The 24,878-nt window shown below is 39.7% G+C and overlaps 3 protein-coding genes across 3 annotated transcripts; 2 read left to right on the forward strand and 1 right to left on the reverse strand.

The window, feature by feature from the left end:
* Positions 1-6,780: 6,780 nt before the first annotated feature.
* Positions 6,781-12,026, reverse strand: nek12 (NIMA-related kinase 12). The gene is made up of 2 exons (XM_038700016.1): positions 10,616-12,026; positions 6,781-9,976 (listed from the first exon to the last, which is right to left on the reverse strand). Exons 1-2 carry the CDS (start codon positions 11,706-11,708, stop codon positions 9,786-9,788), a joined length of 1,284 nt encoding a protein of 427 aa, XP_038555944.1. The 5' UTR covers positions 11,709-12,026; the 3' UTR covers positions 6,781-9,785.
* A 655-nt stretch (positions 12,027-12,681) lies between these two features.
* pin4 (protein (peptidylprolyl cis/trans isomerase) NIMA-interacting, 4 (parvulin)) lies at positions 12,682-15,189 on the forward strand. Its single transcript, XM_038700017.1, has 4 exons — positions 12,682-12,842; positions 13,058-13,125; positions 13,755-13,874; positions 14,729-15,189. The coding sequence occupies exons 1-4, from the start codon at positions 12,806-12,808 to the stop codon at positions 14,885-14,887; spliced, it is 384 nt and encodes a 127-aa protein (XP_038555945.1). The 5' UTR covers positions 12,682-12,805; the 3' UTR covers positions 14,888-15,189.
* Positions 15,190-17,022: 1,833 nt separating this feature from the next.
* faf2 (Fas associated factor family member 2) lies at positions 17,023-24,762 on the forward strand. The gene is made up of 11 exons (XM_038700018.1): positions 17,023-17,157; positions 18,109-18,177; positions 18,330-18,464; positions 18,855-18,931; positions 19,028-19,166; positions 19,270-19,355; positions 19,602-19,693; positions 20,933-21,110; positions 21,540-21,711; positions 21,822-21,965; positions 23,541-24,762. Exons 1-11 carry the CDS (start codon positions 17,095-17,097, stop codon positions 23,721-23,723), a joined length of 1,338 nt encoding a protein of 445 aa, XP_038555946.1. The 5' UTR covers positions 17,023-17,094; the 3' UTR covers positions 23,724-24,762.
* Positions 24,763-24,878: the final 116 nt, after the last annotated feature.

A 24,878-nucleotide genomic window follows, 5' to 3' on the forward strand; every position in this document is an offset into this window, starting at 1 on the left:
GATTCTGAAAGAGGAACAGAGAGGGTTCATTATTATGTCTCTTCGTGAAAGCTACTACTTATGTAGCAAGTAAAAAGTAAGAACTCAGTTTCTGTCAAGAAATCACGCAGTCATGTTTTAGTTTGCTAACCTCCTTTGGAGCCGTCAGGTTGGCCTTAAATTCCGGCATGTTGGCCTTAAGTTCCTGCATGTTGGCCTTAAGTTCTGGGAGAATATTCTCGTTGTCTTTATGTACAGTCACATTGTCAAGAAGGTGCTCCAGCTTCGTGATAATGACACCCACACAGGAAGACTGCCATGGAAAAATGACATTGCCTAGTCAGGCTATTGCAAATAAAATGCATGTAATCATAAACTTAGCTTACGAGCAACAAAGCTTGTTCTTGACCAGGGGATTTTCAAAGTCTGAGACTGTGAGCCTCCCCACAGACGAGGCTTGTTCAAGACCATGCAGAGTGCAGATGGTGAAAAGTGAAAAGAATAATACTTACTGAATGTTGCTGCATTTTTGGCACATACCAATATGGCTATGGGGAGAGAGCATTTATTTTATTAATGTATTAATCATATATTTTAACAGTCACTAAGAGTGAAGTATTTGACAACAGATACGTAATGGCAAAGCCGTTGTATGCTGCAATTGAATAAAGTGTGATAATATCAATGCATTATACTTACAGAGCTGATATTGACTTTATTTCCTTTGTAGAGTTTGTTGAGTATCTCCAGTCTGTCTATCATCTCCTTGTTCAATGTCATGTTCAATGACTTAGTACTGTAGCAGAGATGCCACAGGACAACAAGGGCAAACACACACTTCATCATACTGCAACGTTGACTCTCTCTCGCTTCCTCAACAGCTTCTCTAAGTTGTCTTGAGTGTGATCACTGATGTGATGTGCCCATTCTTTTAAGTCAGTGAAGAAAAGGAAGTCAGTGATGTCACCCACACCTACACCTGGAAAGGCGATGATCACGTCAGCTTAACTGACTAATTATCTTTTTCTGCAATGTAATAGTAAGCACAAATTATGCCAATTAAAACATCTTTTTAGAAAATTCTCTGATCTTAATGCAAAAGATTAACAAACCGCCACTAACTATCTTCCACTAGAAGAAGAAAAGTAATTTTAATACCTCTGTTACAAATCAATGCCAACAATCTTGTTTCACTGTGTTCTTTTAGAAGATTATCTTGATTAGATAACCGGACTCTACATATAAGGACTACCTTAAGTAATCTTTGCTTGTCTAAACATAACGAAAGCACAATATTTAGGAACTGTGTATACAATAGGAAATAGAAGAGGCCCTTCAATATTCTATTATTAATGTTTTAATGTCAGGTTTTGCTGTTTATATAGTTATTGTATGGTACAGTACATTTCCTGTGAATATATTAAACACAATTTAACACAGTTACCTTTATTGTATTATACTTAGGGACATTTCTATCATTTTGTCCTGGACTGGACAATGTGCAACATTTCAAACAGAAAAACGGAACATTATCAGCTTCACAGCACCCCTCCAGTTTGTTGCACGTGGTCAAGAGGTGACAGTTTATCTATAAATATTCAGTGAGAGGTAGCACTCTAGCACTCTTTTTTTTGTGAACTGGAGTCTCCAGTTACACGTTTCGCCTACAGATCTGTTTGCTGTCATTTTAATTTTAATGCTCTCTTTCTGCTGACGTCAACTGGTCACTGACCTCATTATGATCTTGAAATTTTGCCATATTCCAAACTTCCTCTCTCAGTCTGTAGTCAGTGCTGGAGGTCATCCAATTAGGTCAATAGTGTGAGGTCTAATATTATGAAGGGGCCACATCTTACAGATAACATCTACACAGTAACAAGTGTGCACTACTGCAACTGTTGGTAAGTTTGGGTGAGCTGGTGCATCTTTGACTAGAGGAAAATTGGTCGAGAGCAAAATACACCACAAGTAGAAGGAAATAGACTACGTTCTTGAAGAGTGAAAGAAACTGAGATGGGCAATCCCGTCTCTCCACCCCCACAGAAAATGCCATTACACCACAGTTTCTGTGGTCAGCAAATATTTAAGTTATAAATTATTTTTGTTTTAGTTTCATCATGTCCAGTTGATTAGTTACACTGATGACTCATTCCTGTATTCCAGTGATATTTACTTCTTTATCTTAACATATTTGTTATAAAGTGGGTGGGGGAGAGAGATGTGCGGGGAGATGTGCAGGGAGATCCCCGATCTGCGGTCAGAGATCACTTAAAGGTACAGTTTTACTGGGAACTCCTACGAAACATGTTCAGTGTCTGCTAAGTGTTATTAATGTGAATATATTTAATAAGCTTAGTTGATTATTTTAAATGTGCAGCATGCACACTTCATGTAAACATGTCTGGTGTTCATAAACATGATAATGGAAGTATTATATATATTTGCATATCTTGTGCATAATCAGATCAACATCATGATAATCGTAGTGGTGGAAATGAGATAATGGAACCGCAATATGTATAATATATGTAGGGCTGCACAATAAATCGAATATTGATCGCGATTACGATTTTAGCTTCCCACATGAGTTGATAGCAAAGTCCACGAGTCCGCATGTTTCCGTTGCTCCACGGCTGCCAGAGTCTTCTAGTCAATGCTTGGGAGACCATCAGGCGCAGCACTTCCCAGAAGAGTGCCAGATGCAGATCTGACGGAAGCCTTGTCAAGTTGCACAGAGCCTATCAAACTGGGCAGGAAGTTAGACACAGAACGGCATAGAGAAAAGAAGATTATGCACTTTAAGGACCAGTCTTTTTTTGATGCAAAGATTTGTACATTAGCAGAAATGCAGCACATCATGGATGTGAAAATATATTTTTTTTGAAAGTGCAATAAAACATGTTGTCCCTAAAATCAATGAATAATCGTGATAAATAATTGTGATCTCAGTATAGATAAAAATAATCGTGATTATTATTTTTATATACAGTATATGTATTGTCACAACACAAGTAGTACTGGAGCACTTGATTTTTGTTATGCCTAGTGAAATTAATCACCAAAATAGATTGGTCAGTATTTCTATAAAGGCTGAGGTATGCTCGAAGTGAACTTATTTGTGAATTCCAGTAATGTCTGAAGGCAAAAGTGTTTATAGCCACACTCAAAAGCAAGGTGAAAAGCGTGTCATCATCATAGAGAGAGGCGAGATGTGACAATCATTCAAATATAGATAGTGACGCAGACATTCGCACTGTCTATCCTTAAGGTCATCGGTTTGCACCGGTTTGTACAGACAAAAAAAAAAGTAATTGTGTGATGAATAAAAGGAGGGCTAGAGAGATAACTTCAAACCCTGCTAACTTTCTCACCTTCGCACACTTGGCCAATCGCTGTGTGAAGTGGGCGGGCTTGTCGGATTGTTGTTTTTCAGAAAGGCGCAGAAATTGTTGCATCCTCCCAAATTTGATGTCGGAAAAGTGTGGTTGGAAGGGATTAGGTAGCAATCAAACCTTTTCTATACTGTATCCTGCCTCTGGCTATCCTGCTGCTCTGGTTTGAGTATTGAGTGTAGCTTGAAATTCACAATATCTGGGATATAATTAGCAGAATCAACGTTTTGAAAACCAGTTTATAAAAAAAATGACAACCATGGGACAATGAGAGTACAATATAATTTTCTATAGAGTGTGTGCCTTTTTATGTTTATATATACAAATTATACATATGCACATGCGTGTCATATTTTGGTCCTTTTTATTGCCGTGCTAGCGACATGGCTGTACGGATGGCTAGCTGGCGGATGTATTGCCATGAAATTAAGTCTTCCATTTCTTTTGAGAAACAATTTAACCTTGAGCTCGGCATAGTCAAAACTTAACTTGATTACATCATTACTGATTTAAAAAAAACAAACAGAAATAATGTGTTAATGGCAAACCTGATTCCTGTAAGTTCTGATTCACACCTTACCTGTCTGCGGTTCATACTCGCTGACTATGACATGGTGATAATCTGAAAACCTCAGACAGTACTTTTTGGTATATAATTACCAGAATCAACATTTTGAATACCAGTTTATAAAAATGTATGTTGTAAAATTCAATCTGCGCCTTTCTATGTTTATTCAAATTACTTATACACAGAGTTGCACATGCCTGTTGTATTTTCCATCCATCCATCGTCAACCGCTTATCCTGCATACAGGGTCGCGGGGGGCGACTGCGGGGGGCGACATCGGGCGCAAGGCGGGTTACACCCTGGACAGGTCGCCAGTCCATCGCAGGGCCACACATAGACGAACAACCACTCACGCTCACACTCACACCTAAGGACAATTTAGAGTTGCCAATTAACCTAGACTGCATGTCTTTGGATGGTGGGAGCAAGCCAGAGAGAACCCACGCAGACACGGGGAGAACATGCAAACACCGTGCCGCCTGTTGTACTTTAGTCCTTTTTATTCCCATGCTAGCAACACGGCTATGTAGATGGTGAGCTGTCAGATGTATTGTCATGAAATTTGGTCCCCCTCAGGTGATGCCGCTGTGGATAAGACACATACCTTTGATGTGAGAGACCCGGGTTCAACTCCCTACTCTAACACATCCACCAATGTGTCCCTGAGCAAGACATATAACCCCTAGTTGCCCCAGAGGCTTGTGACCTCTGACATATATAGCAATTATAAGTTGCTTTGGATAAAAGTGTGAGCTAAATTAATAAAATGTAAAAAAATTTGTTGATTGCCTGACTTCTTATCAAGTTGTTTTTAATTATTTGGCCAATCCTTTGGCTTTCTTACAAAACTAATGACATCCCTATCAGCCTTAGCTGGACTTTGCCAAACAAAACATTTAGCTCAAAGCACTGCTTTAAGTGCTGCCTCATAGAGCCGCTAGCATGGCTGTAGGCTCTTTTTAAAAAAAATTCTTTGACAGATTTACACAACTTCCTACAATTCATTTCCTAAATCACAATGTTTTCCCATATTTGGGTCCAGGCCCACAAGAAAAAGTCCATGATTTACCCAGAGGATTGGCTCATTGTTTAAAGTTATTCAGTTCCTGAAAGTAGACCAAATGACATAAGGGTGACTGAAACTTTAAAGGAATAGTTTAAATCCAAATGCTGCCAGCTGCAGAAAGTAAATAAAAATGTCCTTGTGCAATTTTGGAAGTTACACTTAGTTGTACTCTACGTGCAGTTTCATTAAATAGAAGTTCCAAACTGTGCTGTGAATTGACCAGTTTGGCTCTTTATGAGTGAATAATCCAAATTAGTTCTGACAAGTTTATTTGAGACTTAATAAATTTTTTTTACCCAATTTCTAAAATTATAATAAGTAATCGCCTAAATGCATTTCAAATAAATGTTACCTGTAGTGTGTTTTTAGATCTTCGCGGGGCTGCAACTTCATGAGTCAGACTCTAAAGTGGGGATGCGGTTGCAGCATTTTGCAGCTGTCATCATGGAAGTTAGTGTTGTCTTTAACACCATCAGATCAAGATTCAGATGAGTGAGCAGGTGTCAGTGTGAGAAGGACTGAGGGGAACATCAGTTTTTCTTCACCACACAACAGGGGAATCTTTGCACAGTAACAGAAAAATGGCAGAAAGAACCTATGACCTTTGGTCTTCCGTCACAATTCCCAACATCCACAACTTACTCTTAACTCAGATATGTACATGTAAGCGCTGTTTGCTTTGGTATTGATGTTGAGTTACCAAGGTTTGATAAGAAGGTTGTCAGTCCACTCAGATCTGTTTGGAGCTCATAAATCGAAAGTATCAGCATTATATCAATTGTGAGCAAATTGGCGCCTAGGGCCTGATGCCTTAAAGGTCCCCAGACCTACATTACACACCCCCAGGCAGACACAATTTAAGAAGATGTCATGATGACTTCTTTGCTGTGACATCTTCAAAGTGAAGATGTTTTGCAAAAGGATTTTTGACTGAAACCTTGGGGCCCCTTGACCTCTTGGGCCCTTCAGTGATCCATTGTGGACAAACAAATGCTTGCACTGTGCTTGTTAACACTGACCAGTGAATTCACCATAAACGGATCACTAATGATGCACATAGTTTCTCATATGGGAAACATTTCGCTTAGTTTGCGCCTGTGTGTGGTGGAGATTCACAAAGGAAAAGAAAGTTACGTTTGCAATGGTGTCTGTAGCATTGGTTCATGGAAAAATTAATGTGTGTTTGATCTCTCAGCCTGGTGCCTCTATGTTGTACTGCTAGTAAATGTAATATAAGTGGGTGAACCTGAGACTGCTGACTACACAAGCGGGAAAACTTTGGTCAGCTCATGAGAGATCGTGTGTTGATAAAATGTAAATCTTACATTTCCGTTGAGACACCATTTAACCTTGAGCTTTGCATATTCAGAACTTGTTTCCACCATTACTGAATTTAAAAAAAACACAAACAAAAAAAATGCGTTAATGGCAAAACATGATTCCTGTAAAGTCTGCTTCACACCTTACCTGTCTGATGTTTATACTTGCTGACTATGACAAGGCGATAATCTCATAACCTCAGACAGTACTTTTGGGAAACAAATGAGCTTTAAAGCCTTGCATTTTTTTTCACGATAATCTTACTACAAGGTCATTTTAAGGATAACATTGTAAAAGGACAAACTATTTATGAAAGGAGCATATGAGAGTTTAAATTTTAAATATATAAGTGATACAGCAGGATGTCATTTTAGGAGCCAATAGTGGCCGAATCTGTATAGCATATGCTCTGCTGAGATATTATTTTTTGTATCAGAACATACCATATCAGTGTGTACCATTGTTGATGATTATTCAGGGTTTATTTAACAAAACATTAAGAATGACTTACACATTTTAAGCCCACTTTATTTGAGGCAGTCCAAACATAACCAAGGTAATCCACAAAAGAGGTATCCAGACAGTCAAGCCAAAGTACACTATCAGAAAATCATCCAAATAGACAGATAATAAAAAATAGGAATTTAAATATTCCAGGAATATGGCAAAAAAAAACTGAACAGGCAGGCAGACTAAAGCACACATCGCTGTGACAAACACCACCAATACACCACTTAAGACCAACATGGACAGAGTAGAAATGAGGGGGGGGGGGCAGAACAGGTGAAACCCATGGGGTAATCAAGCAGAACACACAAACAAGCAGGCAGGTGAAACCAATCAGGGGGAACAGACAGAAACAGACAAACGTTACAGCAAGACAGGGCGGAATGGTGACATAGGCTATACAGTGATAGATTACTATTAGCTTTTGAACAAGAACAACAGGAAAAGGTTTCAGCTTTTCAGATAAAACAGTTTTGTGTTTCTGGTACTAGTAGAACGGAGGGTAGCTGGGAAAGACATACAGAGTTACATCTCTGTAACTTAAATCTGTTCCCAGTGAAGCGGCACTGCACATCACTGGTAACAGACTCCTGGCCATTCAGGATAACTTTCACCAGTGGTGCCTGCCTAAGGCACTCGGCATCACCACGGACCAGACTCTTGTCCATGTTACCGTCAGGCAGACGACACAGCATCACGTACCATCATGCTTCTCAACTCATTAACTTAAATATTCCACATCACACATCTTCTTACCTGCTGTCCGCAAAATGACCAGCTGACCACGACTCCTGCTATTGTACCAGGACTGAAATATATCTAATGTGCAAATACCTCTGTATACACTGGTCACTTTTACTTTTACACCCAAACACAAATTTTCACATACATTATTTATATATAGTGTGATATGTTATTCATCTCATTTCATTTTTATTAAAACTTTTTTTTATATATCTTATTTTATCTTATATGGCTGGTTACTGCTGAGCTGACCTGTTTGTCATCCAACCATTTCATTTATCGTTGACTGTGTTCACATACATAAGACTATTAAAACTGAAAATGAAGCTCTACTACTATGATGAAACACTTTCAAGGTATTTTGTAAGTGTGAGTCAACAAGTAGCTTTAGTCAGTACATACCAGACTCAATTTAACAGTAAAAATTAAACAGACAACCAAAGCTTTCACACTGAGATTTGAGACACAGAAGATACATATTATATATTCACTGTCAGTGTGGTAAATAGCTAGATGAAGCTGGTGACAGTTACTACTGATTGGAGCACAGTCATGCAGTTTATCAGGATCAGTAAACGTGACAGTCGCAGTGTAGCGATCAAACTGTGCTGTTAACAGGTTCGTTTTATTTATAGACAATACTTAGCCTAACGCCAAGCGCTGGAAGTGAGAGCATCCCATGGGCTTCATAGTGAAGGGAACCATGTTGAGGAGAGTTGTTTTGTTGTTTTTACAATGAAATGTGATTATGACTAACTTTGGTATGGAAGGTTGCTGCTAGCTGCCCAATAGCCAATGGGCCTAGCCATGGATTTCTCTTTTCTGACTGATGGATGATAAAGCTAAAGTTTTTAGTTTATTTTAGTTTGTTTTGTTTTTTTGGATATAGGTTTTCACACCAAAACCTCACCAAAACCAGCCTGACCTGCTTGTTTGTCTGATGTAAACAACAAATAAAACATACACCGGGTGAAGATTACTTCGGCCTACGTGTTCTCCTTCCCCCTCTCAGCCAATCCTTTACAAACAGGCTCATGACTGAACAGTTGCTGTTTGGGGTGCCTATGAGCAACCTGCAACTGGTCAGTAGCCGACAGATCAGATTGTACTGGCCAGCTTTCAGGTGTGATTGTGTGTGTTTTAGCAAAAAGTCAAAGCAGTAAATGTTTGAAACATTCACATATTTGCTGAATTGAGTTTTCCCTGCTGAACTATTTGTTCCAGTCACCATTACATCTCTAGTCATAAAATATCACTCAGACATGAATGGTGCAACATACAAAAGTGACAGTGAGAGTGAAATAATGAAAATTACTGCTGATAGATGGAATTTGAGGGGATCAAAACTAATGTTTTGCAGTAGTAGGTTTGTAGTTGCAGCAATTACAAAAAAGTAAAAATCTATTGTGTGAAATACTTACTTTGTGTTGCAACAGCAACAATCTATAAAATGCTCAATGGCCTGAATGAAGTGGTAAAATATTTGTTTCTTACTCTTGGTTTTTATCTTAATTTTAGTTGCCATAACATCTTTGTGGCGAACTGCATATCCCACATACATCCTTTGAAGGCCTAGTTGCATGCAATAATTGCGCTTTTATCTCATTCTGAGGCAAAGATAAGCCCTAATCAAAAACCTTTTTCATTTCAAATGCTGCATAATAACACACACATTAGGACATATACATGATTATGAAATTTGTGTTAGTTGGGAATCCAAATTAACCATTTGGACCTCCTGCTGGTGTTTTTTCAAGTCATGATTTGAAATTTTATGTGTATTATAAAATAATCCAGTCATATATGCTATAGTCATCTTTACCATCACTCAGGCTAAGGCAGGCAGACGCTAATCGGGAACCTCGTTCAGAAATATTCACGTCACTGAACTAACAGCACACACTGAGCAGGACTGCATTGATTCTCTCTAGCCCCACCAAGTGTTTGAACATCTTCTGACACTAAAACAGCAATGTGATGTCTCTTGGTGTGTAGTAAATGTACAGGAAGGCAACAGCCTAGCTCAAATTGCAGCAGCAGATGTTTTTGACCAAGGCCTGTCTTAAATATAGAAGGCCTGATGTCCTTTTTTTTTTTTTACAGCAGTTGCATAAAAACACTTAACAAGGCACATGACAGATATTTCACTGTTCCGACTGTGAGGGTCACTATATTGTGGCCCGGTTTTTTTAAGGGTGTGAGGGCGTTGTTAGCCTTTTTCCTTCAGTGTTTTCAGGGTGACGGTCAATCCTCCAGCATCACAGAGCTGAAACTCCTCCTCCGGGGCATCATCCTGGGCAGCAGTGTGAACTAAGGCTGCTTCGTCCTCATGTTCGTCTTCCACCTCGGCTTCCTCAAAGTCATCTGGATACTCAACTTGTTCTGAGACGTCAGGCGCCTCTGGAAAGTAAGAGAGAAAGAATGTGCTAAGTGATTTGCCACCGAGGTACAAAAGACAAAGTTTATGCAAGGATTGAAGCTAAGAACACAGACAGTTCCCTGAGAAGACAGTTCAATCCAGGAACCAGTTAGCTTTGGATACACGTTTGAAATACAACACATTGTTAAAGATTAAACCAATACTTCCCAACTTATTTGGCTTGTTGCCTCTTACAAAAAGCACCTTTTTTGTATATGAGTTGTTAGAAGTTCCACCAAAGAGCCATTTCCCCTCTAAACCTTTCAGGTGGTTTCATTTAAATAATTGTTTGATACCCAAAGAGGTCAAATTATCCAATTAAAATGACAAAGATTAGGGAAAAGTCCTAAATATGACTACAAATGTGTGAAGCAGGAGTTTGTTGTATTGATGCATTAGAAATAATAATTTATTTAATAAGCGATATAACACTCAGATTAGGCTGCAGAATACGTACTTTTACTTTAGGTACTACATTTTGCTGATAATATTTTTACTTAAGTAGGATTTTGAACAATGGACTTATTTTTACACTGTGGTTTGAATACATTTATTTAAAGTAAAGGATCTGAATGCTTCTTCCATCACTGTTAAGCTTTACATTTCCACCTCTACATTACCAATAGGCTCAGCAGAATCACTCATCATTGGTGACCCCGAGTGTCCACTGTGCTCCTCAAGAGAGGACAAACTCTCATCTTCGTCAAAGTCCTCAGGGTAGAGGCAGTCGCTGGGGTTTTGTCCTCCAACACGCAGTTCATCATGGTCCTCCTCCTCCACATCACTGGAACAGGCCTCCGTATTGTGTTTTTTCTCTTCCAGTGACTGGGACTGACGGAGAACTGGCCCTAGTGTGGCGTCATTGTCTGATGCAGTCGCAGGAACACAGACAGCCTCTGTGTGTTTGATAGATTCCAGGTGATCTTGCACAAAGGTACTGCTGAGTATACAGGCAGCGCTTGGCCTGCTTTCTGGGTTGAGGTGGAGCATCCTCTGGATCAAAGAGGAGATGTTGTCAGAGTAGACATTATCCACAGGATCATACTCTCCTTTGGTGATCTTGTAGAACAGACTCAGGAGGTTTGTGGCTGCAAACGGAGGCCTGAGAGCACAGATCTCATACAGCAGACAGCCAAGGGCCCAGATATCACACTTGGAGCTGTACGGGACGTCCTGGCAAAGCTCTGGACTGAGGTAGCTGGGTGTCCCAACACATGTGGAGGCCATATCAGCTGTGCAAGTCATCACTCTGGATATCCCAAAGTCCCCTAACTTCACCAGGCCTTGCTTTGTCAAAAGTACATTTGAGGTTTTGATGTCCCTGTGAAGTATTTTAGCCACGTGTATGTAATTTACAGCCATGGCGACCTGTACAAACCACCCCATCACCGCATCCTCTGGGAAAAACTCCTTTGGTTTCCTCTCTTTAACTTTGCCATCTAAGGTTCCACCATCACAGTAGCTCATCACAATGTAAATGAATCCGTCTTCAGCGTTCACAAAGGCATTGCTGCATTTGACTATATGAGGGTGCTCCAGTCTCCTAATGATTTCAGCCTCTTGCAGAATTGCCCTCTGTGTTTTTGCTTTCCTCGTGTCCTCTACTTTGATCCTCTTCACTGCGTGCAGGCTCTTGCGCGCTACGTGCCTCATCAGGAACACGTCTGCCGTTCCTCCCCTGCCCAAACACAAAACCTTCTCGTACTCGTCCATGTTTTGGCTGGAGCAGACACAAAAAAGAGGTCTTATTTTTTAAAAACACACGGTGTCGAGGTAAGGAGCACTTCAACACAAGACACCTGTCAAATTGCGTCAGGGGGGCGTTTGTGTTCAGTCTCGGTGTCATAGTAACCATCTCACGCCGTGATACTGGACAGGAGGATCCTTAAATAGTTTGTTTTATCAGCAGCTTCACCTGTTTTCCAAGACGTTTTTACGCTCTATTTGTCGTGTGCCCTTCTTGCGTGCTTTAATGATGAAGTATAATGTTGTCCTGTAGCCTGTAGGCTAGCCTTTCCCCCTAGCATTACCTTTCTATTACTTCCCATTCTATGTAGGTTTTTGACCCTGAAGCTGGATAAATAACAGTCTCACTCAGCTCTCCTCCGTCATTCGAGCATATGTACACCACGTAACGTTATGTGTATTGTCCATCTGCAGATGATTGAATAAAATCCACAGAAAGTGCTTGCCTCGGGTGTTTATTTGAAAACAATATTGGCATCAAATAGGCTACCTGACAAATATAGCATAATGATATTATTTGATGCATTTCTGTGACATTAGGCAAATTTCATATTATCGTTCTGCATGGTTATGTCTTATTTCAATAACAGCTTTAATTTGACTTTTTAACATCTGTTCAGGCACTACAGATGCAAAACAGCATTTTGTTTAACTTAACGTGCATTTCGCTCCATTAATAAATACACTTGAATGACAACTAAAGTAAATGCCCAGAATGTGTACAGTCTTATAGACCTAGATAGACCCTGGATTACAAACTGTAATCTAACAGGAATAAAAAGAAAAGTGAGTTTTATATGAGAAAAGTTTTCCTTCTTTTGAAAAAAATATTTAAATGAAGGTACATAGGCTATACTGTTCTCTATTGTATGTATTTTATCTCGCTTGAGACTGCATGCTCTGATATGTTACACTGGGCGGCGGTATGGACGTCAACTGGCTGCAATCTGCCAATAACTAGCTAAAGACGAAGAAGCAGGTTCCTGACAACATAGCATGAACGAATGCTATTACGGTTTTTTATTCTTCATTATTTCTTGAATTTCATTAAACGTTAATCTAAAATGCCACCAAAGGGAAAAGGTGGCAAGGGTGGTAAAGGTTAGTGGTTATATACTGTTAATTATGCATGTGTGTTATGAACTTGAAGTCAGACACAGTTGCTAAATTAGCTAGTACGCATACAACTGTAAGACCTCCATGTGATGATGTAGCTAGTTCTCTAGATTTAACATGTCTGTTGTTTGCCACAGTGTTATTGTATGTTGCGGTTTTTCAGTGGTGTAGTCGTGATGCTGAACCATGTTGCTTTGTAGGAGCAGCCTCGGGAAGTGCAGACGCTGACAAAAAAGAAAAAGCACCCAAGGGAGGCACTGCTGTGAAGGTAAGACGAATTTAACCCAAAGCTGCACTGCGAAAGTCAAGTGTGACAGAACAGGGGAATTTTACAAAGCAACGACTGCCCTCGCCGTGCCCTCTTACCACAAAGCTACTCTTGGACGACGAGGCTGAAAGGAAATGATAGCTGAATGTGAGATTGAGTTGGAACCAGCAGAGTTATTATTAGATATGAATCATTGAAACAGGTATAAATAGCTGTAACCCTTGTTACCTTTGAAATGACTTAATGTAATGATTATCTATCTTTGTCACTAGATGTGTTTATCAGCTGTTGTTGATAGGCATCACATTTCAACGACAATTGTGGGAACAAGTTAAATATTAATTTTGTTTAATTCACAGTTTGTTATCAGGAAATATTTCAAGCATCCTCTTTTATCTCCAGTCTATGTCTGCAGAAATGAACATTATGGCTGCATAAACATCATTTTTGGATTAGCATTAAGGATTTGGGGAGCCTTTGTGGTATTCATCATATCCTGTGTTCATGATCTGCTAATGGGATGCTTTATATGTGTCTACAGTAATTCTAAATATTTATAGTTTGCATCCCAGCCATTGTTTATTCCTGGAAGTCTAACTGTGGATTTATGGTCTGTGTTTTCCACCCAGGTTCGGCATATCCTCTGTGAAAAACATGGAAAATGCATGGAGGCAATGGAGAAACTGAAGGCTGGAGTCCGTTTCAGTGAAGTAGCCTCACAATACAGTGAAGACAAAGCAAGACAAGGAGTAAGAGCCCAACCGATAAATCCCTGTGGTGCTAATTGCAGATAAATCGGTATCTGTGTTTATACCAGCCGATAAGTGACAATTAGAGATGTCACAATACCAGTAATTTAGTAGGCCACCAAGGCCAGTGAAATTCCAGTGATTCTCGATACCAAAGCCCCTTTTCCACTGCACAGTACCAACTCGACTTGACTCGTCTTTTTTTGGTTTAGCAGTTGTACCTGCTTCCTGGTGCATATTTATTTCTGGATCAGTATTACCAGAGCATTGTTATGTAGCTTAGATACGGTCTTTGTTGCAAAGTAAATGTAATTGGGAAGAATCCAGAGAACACAACAAAGTTTGTACCTCTGTAGCCACATGTATTAATCACCTGTGGTGAATAATATGGAAAATCATGTACTTGAACATCATGAGTCTTCATTGGTGGTGAATTCTGGACTGATGAATAATAATGATTTACTCCCATTACTCAGAAATTGTCTGTATTTTCAACAACTCTGTACATCATCTCCTACTTATTCATGCCTGCACCCCACCAGAACACCTACACCGGTGTACTCTCAGCTACTGGGAAATTTCAGTGGAGCTACTGGGCTGTTACTCAGGGACACCATGGAAATATTTTAGTTGTTGAAATCATTAGTGCGCAACAAAGCTTTTATCTTACGTCCTTATTTGTGCCCGGCACCCAAAGCCAAACAAATAAGTATTTCAAGGTCCTGCATTGCTCACAGTTAAAAATATCACAGTTTCGGTTTTCAGTACAGTTAACCCTTTTGCCTTTGTTTGCTCATGTTCAGTCACTTGTGTCCTGCTATGTGTTTTATTCTTGACTGTTGTTTTCCTGACAGGGTGATCTGGGGTGGATGACGCGAGGATCAATGGTTGGACCTTTCCAGGATGCAGCATTTGCCCTACCTGTCAGTTCCATGGATAAACCTGTCTACACGGACCCTCCTGTCAAGACAAAGTTTGGGTACCACATAATTATGGTAGAGGGGAAAAAGTGACGTGGGACAGCTCAACTCTTGAAATCAGGACACAGATTCTACAGTGTGCTATATTGTGGCTCTGATTATTTCCTGATCCGTGCTTCAATGCAATGGTTGCTCTGTGTTTCAACGAATGTTTTCTGGAAAAATTGAGTCAGCTTTGTCTGTGTTATGCATACACTACCTTACTGACAATTCAACCTGAGGGGACATTCTTAAAAACTTTACATTCAAATAATGGATTTTCTTTTTCACCTTGGTAAGATTTGTGGAAATTGAACCACAAATAGCCAAATAAATTAATTTTCACTCAAATGGTACAAAATGTGTAAGGTTTATTTGTGTTTCACAGAGCTAGATGTGGTGGATGAAAAAAGTTAGCCTTACTCCAAAACTACTTTCAGAAAGAGAGGCGTTACATGCATTACGTGATCTTGTTTTTTTTTTTCATTTCAGAAATGTAACTCATATTTCTGTTGGCTAACCCAAAACTCTGTTGTGTGAATATCAGGTAATAAGGTTTTAAGTTACTGTTTCTGATATTCTGGGGATATATTACAGTTAGCTGTCAGTAGTGATGGTGAGATCAAACTTCATGAAGCATTGAAGCTTTCTATCCAATTGGTTCACTCATGGGCCGAAGCTTCACGGTGCTTCATTTGCTCTACTGTGCCATCAAGTGGACAATAAATGTAAAACGGGCAGAGTGATTATAAGGGTGTGTGAAGCTTTGAATTGAAAAAATTAATGAATGATGTTTGTGATGCCAATACATGACTGATTAGCTTTTTTAATAGGGTGTCTGTCTTTATGATACAATGACAGGGTCAAAAGGAAAGTTGGAAACAAGAGAGAGGGTTATGATAACTTGGTTTGTGACTTTAGATAATAGAGACAACATTTTTTTCATCTTTATTTAAAAAGAACACTTCCACAGTGCCGGGCTTCAGGCGGTTTCTTTTTTGGAGATGATTTTAACTGCTTTAGAAAATTATTATATGGGCAATATGGGGTAAGAGTTTAATTCTTACCAAAGCCACAAAATGTAAAATAAATGTCAACAGTTTCTTTTCCTCTGTTTCATCACAATTTTTGAAGTTATTTGATCAAAGCAATTCTGACATAAGTTGATAAACTTTTTTAGTCATTTAAAATGAGCTGTAGATAAAATCGAATTGTGTTCAATTTCAAGTTCAAAAGTCCACAAAATGTTGAGGAGGGTGGTCAATTGCATTTTGCTGCTCCTTTCAAATCGCACGCCAAACCCGCAAACCATCTCCTGAATCGGTCATACGGCCGACTCGCGAGGCTTCGAACGTCACCGCATACGTCATCAACACAAGCCTCGATACGCGCTTCACAAAAATCATCCTGCATTACTCGACACACGTTTCGAAGCCTCAAAAAATGCACAAATCTTCAGTTATAGTTGGTAAGTATGACATGAAACAAAACTGAGATTTACCAAATAAAGTAACTATTACAGATTAAGTTTTGAAGTTTACATTTCACTGTGATCGTACTTTAAATGATTACATGAGACAAACGTGATTGATTGAAATAAAATTAGATTACTGAATAGAGTTGTCACTTTTCATTATCAATTAATCATTCAGTTAAAAAGTTAAATGTTTGATGTATGAGTGCCAAAAAATAGTGGAAATGCATTTCGTTAAAGCCCAGTTGCAATTAATCAGTTTCTTGTTTTGTCTGATGAACGGTTCACTATCACTTAAAAAAAAAGAAAAGAAGCAATGTCTTTTTTTTTTTTTAAATAGTCATGTTTTTGTCTAGATTGACTGATTAATCATCTTCTTTTCAGCACTATTACTTAGTAAGTTAAATATCAAGTAGTTAAGTATTTTAATTATAGTATTGCTAGCCAGTAGGGGAATATTATTTGTGATTGGACATGTCAGACTAAACAAATAGAAGGTGTGTGGTTCATACAAATATCCCCAGATAAGATACAGACTATTCTGCATCAATCAATTCTTAACCGTTACAGATGAAGGCCGATCCATGCAAGTAATACAGTAAATTAGGTAGATCTTTGGTGTTGTGGTCCATAGTTATTTTAGAAGTCAGACCGGTGTGGTGACTCTCCTGCTGTCATCCAGAGAGCTAGGCGGCAGTAGCCCGCAGAGGTCGTAGCAGCAGGGCCAGCATCAGGAAAAGACAGTTGACGTTGTTACGCCTTGCTAGATGATTGGCGAGGTAAGAAAATGGCGGCGCCAGATGAGCCAGAATTATCTCAGGCGCAGACCGAAAAACTCCTCCAATTTCAGGTAGACTCCTTAAATTTGACATTAACACGTGTCCATTTACACTTCACAGTGTAATACGTGATCGTTGATAATGAATCGCTGTAAATAGACGGAACTACGCGTGTTTAAACGCTTTTTGCACAGTCAACTTCGATAACGTTAGCCCCCAGCTCCCCAACGTTAGCCGTCAACTTGAGGCAGAGCCAACGTTAGCAAAGCTAGCTAACATTAGCTAAGCTAGCTAACAAGTTAGCAGACTTTAAGGGCCATGGTGGGGTTTAATAGCTTACCGTTTGGTATATGCAAGTCACATACATACACCAAATCCAGCTTTGTTCATCAACATCACTCTGCTGCGTTTTAGTGTCTGTTTTCACTTTACGTTAACTTGGCTAACGTTTCCACTGACGCTCCCCACTAAACGGTAAGTTTAGTTGAGTTAACATTAGCAGTCAGCATCGAGCTGTCACTGAAGTTTCTCAGCGACAGAACTATTTTAGCTACACTAAATGAAATGATTGATCTTAATTTCAACAAAAGTGATTCTGTTTTCCTTTCCCTTTTTAACTTATAATCTCTTATTCCTTTCTTAGTCTGCAGTTGGTAACGTTACACTAGCCGTTAAAATCACAGGGTCTTCTGGAGAGCTAGCTTACCTTTAACGTCATCCTGCTTGGGGTAACGTTATTTCTCTGTGCACGTTGACGTTGATTTCGAGTTTAGAGCTCTTTAACAAAATGCTAGTTAGTCGGCTACTTTAATCATTTAATTCTGCCTGTCTGACACCTGAGCCAACTTAGTTTGTGTGATTCTTGCCAACTATTTTATGAATAACTTGACACATCGTACCACTAGCTTGTAAGCTAAAGTTACAGAAGGAAGCCCTGACTACACAACGTTAATGTTACGACTGTGGTTTAATTAATGGGCAACTCCAGGCCTTCAGTGTGACTTTCGTTTCATATCCAACAGGACCTTACTGGCTTGGAATCAATGGACCAGTGCCGTCGAACATTAGAGCAGCATAATTGGAACATAGAGGTAAAGTAACATTTACTATTCCCATGGATCTGTCTACATTTTTCTTCCCATACATATTCTGTGAGCCCTGCTACCGTTTGTCATTCATCTGTCCTTCCTTTCTTTTGGTTTATTGATTGAAGTATGATTATGCTTAAATGTATGTGTTTCAGGCTGCAGTACAAGACAGACTTAATGAGCAGGAAGGAGTGCCCAGCGTGTTTAACCCTCCACCACCCAGACCATTGCAGGTCAACACAGCAGACCATAGAGTATATAGTTACATCGTCTCAAGGCCACAACCCAGGGTAGGTCTGCAGCTTGTTTTATTGTTTGTGCTTTGGGGTGAAACATCTGCATAGCTGATAGAAATTTTACCACACTCATAAGGTCCTGGATGTCTTTTACAATATTCTGTTAAACTATTACTCATGCTTGACATGTGGATACACTCTAGCGGGAATTGTCATTATATATTTCTGTTAATAGTCTCACTTCTGACGTAATAAATAAGGTTACTATATGTATAGATAGATATATTAAGTCAATCCTCGACGGAATGGTCAATCTAAGTGGGTTTTTTTTATTTTCCTAAGTGATTCCTTAATTTTTAATTACATTTTTATGGCTCATCGAGTTTTCTTTCATACCTATTTTGTACTGTTTGAATGGTAATCATATGCTTTGGTTCTTTTCAGGGATTACTAGGATGGAGTTACTACTTGATAATGCTACCTTTCAGATTTACATATTACACACTTCTGGATATATTCAGGTAATTCAAGCACATTGATTTAAACATGTGGCTGCTGAAACGTAAATGTGTAGCTGCAGGAAGGTCATTGATCACCAAAATGTCTTTTGCTTCAAGGTTTGCCCTGCGGTTCATCAGGCCAGATCCCCGTGGGCGCGTGACAGACCCTGTTGGAGATGTTGTGTCCTTCATTCATAGTTTTGAGGAGAAGTATGGTCGTTCACACCCTGTATTTTACCAGGGAACATACAGCCAGGTGAGTTCCGGGGTACATTTTTTTTTTATGCTCTGAGTCAATTTCATGTTGTGGACAAAGAATATGTTATATGTGCAATATGTATTCACCCTGAAACATGTAGGCACTGAATGATGCAAAACGGGAGCTCCGCTACTTATTAGTGTACCTTCATGGGGAGGATCACCAAGACACTGACGAGTTTTGCCGGTATAGTATTTCTCACCTTTTTTACTGAAATCACCTGGGTCTCATCCATCAGAATTTGTTACATATACCCTGTTGTTGCCCAATGCCATACAGTTTGTTTTTACTCAAAGCGCAGTCTGGTTGGTCTTTGGCACATGTGATGAAGGCACATATTTATATAGCGTTTGTTTTTATATCCATGTGCACATGAAATGGGTGTTCCTTGTCAAATGGTTTATTTTGTGCAACTGATCTGTCTCTTCCTAGCTCCACGTTATGTACAGAAGAGGTCGTAACCTTCCTCAACACGCAAACGCTCTTTTGGGCCTGCTCAACCAGCAAGCCCGAGGGCTACAGAGGTATGCAGATTTAATGGAACCCACCACTTGTTGTCAATCAGCTGTTGATGTAAAATGGGTTGCTCGGATAATGGAAAATATCTGTCAAGAATCAGTCACACATGTAGGCACGCTTCATATGGCTATAATCCTTTATGAAAGCGATACGAGACAAACTCAAACTGCAGGATTTGAAAGTGGATCAAGTGACCCTTTTTACTTTAACCTAATGGAAGGCAAAATAACGAAGTTGAAGAGCTGATTGTCCTTTATTGTGTTTATATTCCCAGGTTTTGAGTTCTGTCACCACCCTAATACAAAGAACTTGAAAGATAAACTATATGGACAGAAGTCCAGGACACCCATGTCCCAATACTTTTGGGAGGGGCTGTTTTTCATGGTGTGCTCTTTATTACGGTAAAGCTTAATGCTACAGCATACAGTTTTAGATTCATACAGTTCTTCCAAAAGTTGGTGTTTGACCTTTTACTGTTTCAATATGACAATGCCCCCTCGCACAAAGCCAGCTCCATAAAGAAATGGTTTTCCCAGTTTGGTGTGGAAGAACTTGACTTGCCTGCACAGAGCCCTGACTAACACTATAGAACACCTTTGGGTTGAAGTAGAACAGAGATTGCGAGCCAGGCCCTCTTGTCCAACATCTGTGTCTGACCTCACAAATGCACTAATGAGCACTGTCGCCCACTTCCTTAAGAATTAGGGTTACAATTTTGGATTTATTCACTCACTATAAAAACATTTATTTAAAGCGTTTTTCTTTTCACATTTTTATTTACAGCATTATATGTTGACATTTATATTTTAATAGGCAGTATATTAACTTATTGGGAGAAAACTGGTAGTTGTTGCACCCCCATATCGCCAAAATATCATGATCCTTGTTTCACTGCGAAGCTTCGACTGTGAGATTGACAGTTGAGTCAGGCTCCGCCCATCAAAGCCTCGAATCGTCGACTATTTGGGATCCGCCCTACCGGAAAGACTTGCATTTTGACTTGCTGCAATTTCTTTCATCTCTATTGTGTTGTGGTGAAGCCTCAGAGAACTCAAACGTTTGCACATAAGAGAAACTATTTGCATGCTAGTTGGTCTAAAAGGGTCTAAGTAGGATATGTCATTTTTCTTTTTGTGTGTGTGTGTGTACGTGGCTGACTATCCAATTAAATAAAGCAATTGTATAGCAGCCGCACTGTTTGAAATAGTGAGTTTTGACTTTATAAGTGTGGGTGTATGTTTCAGTGTCCCAAGCATTGCGGGAGAACACCTACCCATTCCTGGCCATGATAATGCTGAAGGACCGCAAGATGACAGTGGTGGGCAGGCTCGAGGGTCTCATTCAGCCGGAGGACCTCATCAATCAGCTCACCTTCATCATGGATGCCAACCAAACGCATCTGATGTCAGAGCGCCTTGAACGGTACTGGAAATCAATGAAAACACAAGATTGCTTGGCGTGACACATCTAATCTCCATTTATCTTGGCGAAGCCTGGGAGTTGCATGGGGGGATTGTTGAGATTAGAATTGAGTCCGTCTCATGGTTACTGTCCCAAAAATAATAAAACATGTAAGATGTGACATTTTAAACAAACGTATACTTTATGTTGTTTTATCTTTTGTGCAGACTAGTATCTCAGTTATGAATCAAATCCTCCATGTGATCATTTTTATGATACAATGATCACATGGATTACAGATATAAAAACAGCCCTTCCAAAAAATCGTGCGTGTAAACATTCCTTGGCTTAAGTAGAAAGGACAGTAAATCTTTCCCTGTTTAATGCCACACTCTGCTCGTATACCAGAAAAGTTTCATAGTTTTAAGTACGGACCAATGTTTGTTTCAGGGAGGAGAGGAATCAGACCCAAGTGCTCAGGCAGCAGCAGGATGAGGCCTACCTGGCCTCCCTCCTTGCTGACCAGGAGAAAGACCGAAAGAAAAGAGAGGAGGAGGAGCAGCTCAGGCAAGCGGAGGAAAAGGTCCGACAAAGTGCTCTTGCTGAGGAGCGGAGACGACGAGTGAGTCTAATTTTGCATTCCAGATACACGTGCAGACCTTAACAGATAATTCAGATGTAGAATTCTTTCTTTTCTAATTCATGTTGTCAATTTTTGTTGTGTGACTCCAGACACTCGAAGAGGAGAAGGAGAGGAAGTCAGAATGTCTTCCCCCAGAGCCACCTGCAGACGATCCAGAAAGTGTCAAAATAGTGTTTAAGCTGCCCAATGATACACGAGTAGAGAGACGATTCCTCTTTGGGCAGTCTCTGACTGTGAGTATCCCTCCTTATTAAGACCCTGTGTACTCATTTGCTTGACCCTGGGGGATTTATCTTATCCAGTGTATTTCAGTTGTTTGACAATGTGTACTTAAAACTTGTAATGTTTCTGACATGGATTTATTTCGGTATTGAGTAATGCAGTATGATGATCAAATGTATTTCTGCATCAGTGTGGGGAAAAGAAAACAACTGAAACAGACTGTACAGATGGTCACAGATCGTCTGTATCGTTTCATCGTCTGTTCTTGCTCATACTTGGCCGTTAAATAAACAGAAAATATGAAACGGCCAAATGTTAGATGACACACAGTGCAACGTTACGATACCATGACAGCAGCGGGGCAGAAATTACTTTTAACATGAAGGTGTTGAATAAATACTTAGGAAATACATCTTAATGGACTATGTGTCCTCGTGCTGATAATGTGCTGTGCTTGTGTGGAGACAGAAAGTAAACACGATTTGCGGTGCTGCCGTCAGTGCTCCAGGATACTTTCGCTTCACATGTTCAGTGGTGCTTCAGGTATTCGTGGACAGCAGTTGTGCTGCAGTGAAGCCCTTTCCATTCACAGAGCTCACGTCTGTCTGTCTGAATTTCTCCCAAACTTGAGACGGCTGAAAGCGTGGTGTTTATAATTGAAGCTTGTCCAGGGGAATCCCAGCTAACACCGGATGCAGCCACCCTTGGACGCACGTAATGCAAGTCGACGTATTTAGGTAGTCGATTACGTCGACGAATCGCCCCAGTCCTAAAACAGCAGAACTACTAATATTCTTTAGGGCTGGGGCGAGTCAGTTTCATCGTATAGGCCTACCGGAGCGGGTATACAGCACGTCACTCCTGCCAATTAATCAAGGATCTGTTCTTTGAACAAAAGCATCTGTCAATTTTGTTTAACCTCTTCAGTGGCATTAGCAGTTGCATTCTGAATGAGTCTCTCTGTCTCACAGCTGGGGTAGAAAGCATCAGTTTTCACGTGACCTTTTGAACCATGCTTTGCGACGTCGCATCCCTACAATGTGGCCTACTGCAATGTTCAAATCGCAGGAGGCGCAATATTTGTTAAAGGGGATAATGCGTGTCAAAATACCATTTTAAATTAAATTGTCATGCTGCAGTGATGTCCTCACATTCTAGAAACTTGGTTCTTTGTTTGGTACAGATCCCTGCAAAAAAAAACACCATAATTAATTTTTGATGGGTTTTTATTTAATGAAAATTGTATAAAAATGATCATTCCCCCTAGTATCGCAAATCAAATGGAAATTTGCAATATCAGTCAAAATAACCGCAGTTATATTTTTTCAAAATTGTTCAGCCCTACTTTTAATCCACTAGTGTCAAACCATGTGCAGTGTCTGTAGGCTCCTCCAGCTGCCCCTAATTAGAAGTTGGTTCATCTAATAGACATGGTCCACATATTAACACTTGTTTATTTTTCAGATACTATAAAGAATAAATTGCTTTAAAACGCATTCAGATCTTGCATTATTATAAAGCATTTCTTCATGTCTGCAGAGCACTAACGCTTGCCAATTCACTTGACACTTTTTCTTCTTTCACAGGTAATATACGACTTCCTTTTCTCTTTGAAAGAATCCCCAGAGAAGTTTCAGATAATTACAAACTTCCCTCGCCGAGTCTTGCCCTGCCTTCCGACTGAAGAGCAACCCAACCCTCCGACACTGAAAGAGGCGGGGCTCAGCCGCTCCGAGGTCCTTTTTGTTCAGGACCTTACGGACGATTAATAGATGACATACCTCCTCTACATGGAAAACGCATTTTCCTCCAATGCCCACCCACTCCTTTTTCTTTTTCTTCTTTTTTTGAATGGCCATTATGCACAAGGGATCATTGAGATTAAATCCTAACCTGGAAAAATTTAACCACCCTGCATCCAGTCCTTTGTTTGGTTATGTTACGGGGTTCCCAATAGCCTGGAAAGTCTTGAATTTTATTGAATAAATGTCCTTCCTTGAACTCATCTTTGTATCCGTGTGGATAAAGAAGTTTGTTTTTCCATTGTGTGTACTAGCTACTAGTTCATTCTTGTCCTTCCTCACCAGTAATTGTTACTGCTACTGAAATATACCGAAACAGTAGCATAGCTTTGTGCAAAACCAGAACCATATCCGAAATTAATTCATGGCTGTGCAACTGAGCAGGTTGTATTAATACTTACTGATACACAGGATGCAGCATGGAAAGTGGTAGATTTTTATAATGGTGTGAAAGCCTTGGCTATTCTTTTTGTCTTGACGTGTTTGATCCGCGTGTCCTAATTCAACATCCTTTTTGCCTGGAAGTTAAACATGCTTCCTCCACAGTGACTGACAAGCACAGCACTGGTCTAAGTTGGGTCAGTACCAGTGTGATTGTTCTATGTGGCATGGAGAGCAAATGTACCACTTCAGGGAGCAGGCTGATGGATTTGGACATGAAGGAATTATGGGAACCCTGTTTTAAATGAGCCATGACCTGTACATAAGTTAGATATTTAAAAACCCCGAATTTACCTTACATTTTTTGTCTTTTGACTCATCTGTCATAAAATGACCAAATGCAGGTTGGTTACTATGTAAAGCAGGCTGCCTCAAGCTCATGAAGTTTAAAAATACAATATTTAACAGAGGCCACAGCTTTTACATGTGGCTTTATTAGTATAGTGAAAGTCTGCCCATAGTGTGCCTGTGGTTACTCATAGATGCCTGTTTTGCCTGTAACATCTAAATGGGCCCATGTAAAGATGTAATTTTCCAACTATAAATTAAAAACATTTTAAAAATGTCGGTTTATTGAGAATGTACGAAACGTGCTTGTGGTACTGGTGCATCACAAACAGCCTTTTGTGTGTAATTTTGATGAGCATAATATTTTAGACAGTTGAGTGTACTATTTTCGCT

The sequence above is a fragment of the Micropterus salmoides genome, unplaced genomic scaffold (assembly GCF_014851395.1).
Source record: "Micropterus salmoides isolate LMB-PRFRI ecotype aquatic unplaced genomic scaffold, ASM1485139v1 Ms_hic_scaffold_5, whole genome shotgun sequence".
Classification (NCBI taxonomy): Eukaryota; Metazoa; Chordata; class Actinopteri; order Centrarchiformes; family Centrarchidae; genus Micropterus; species Micropterus salmoides.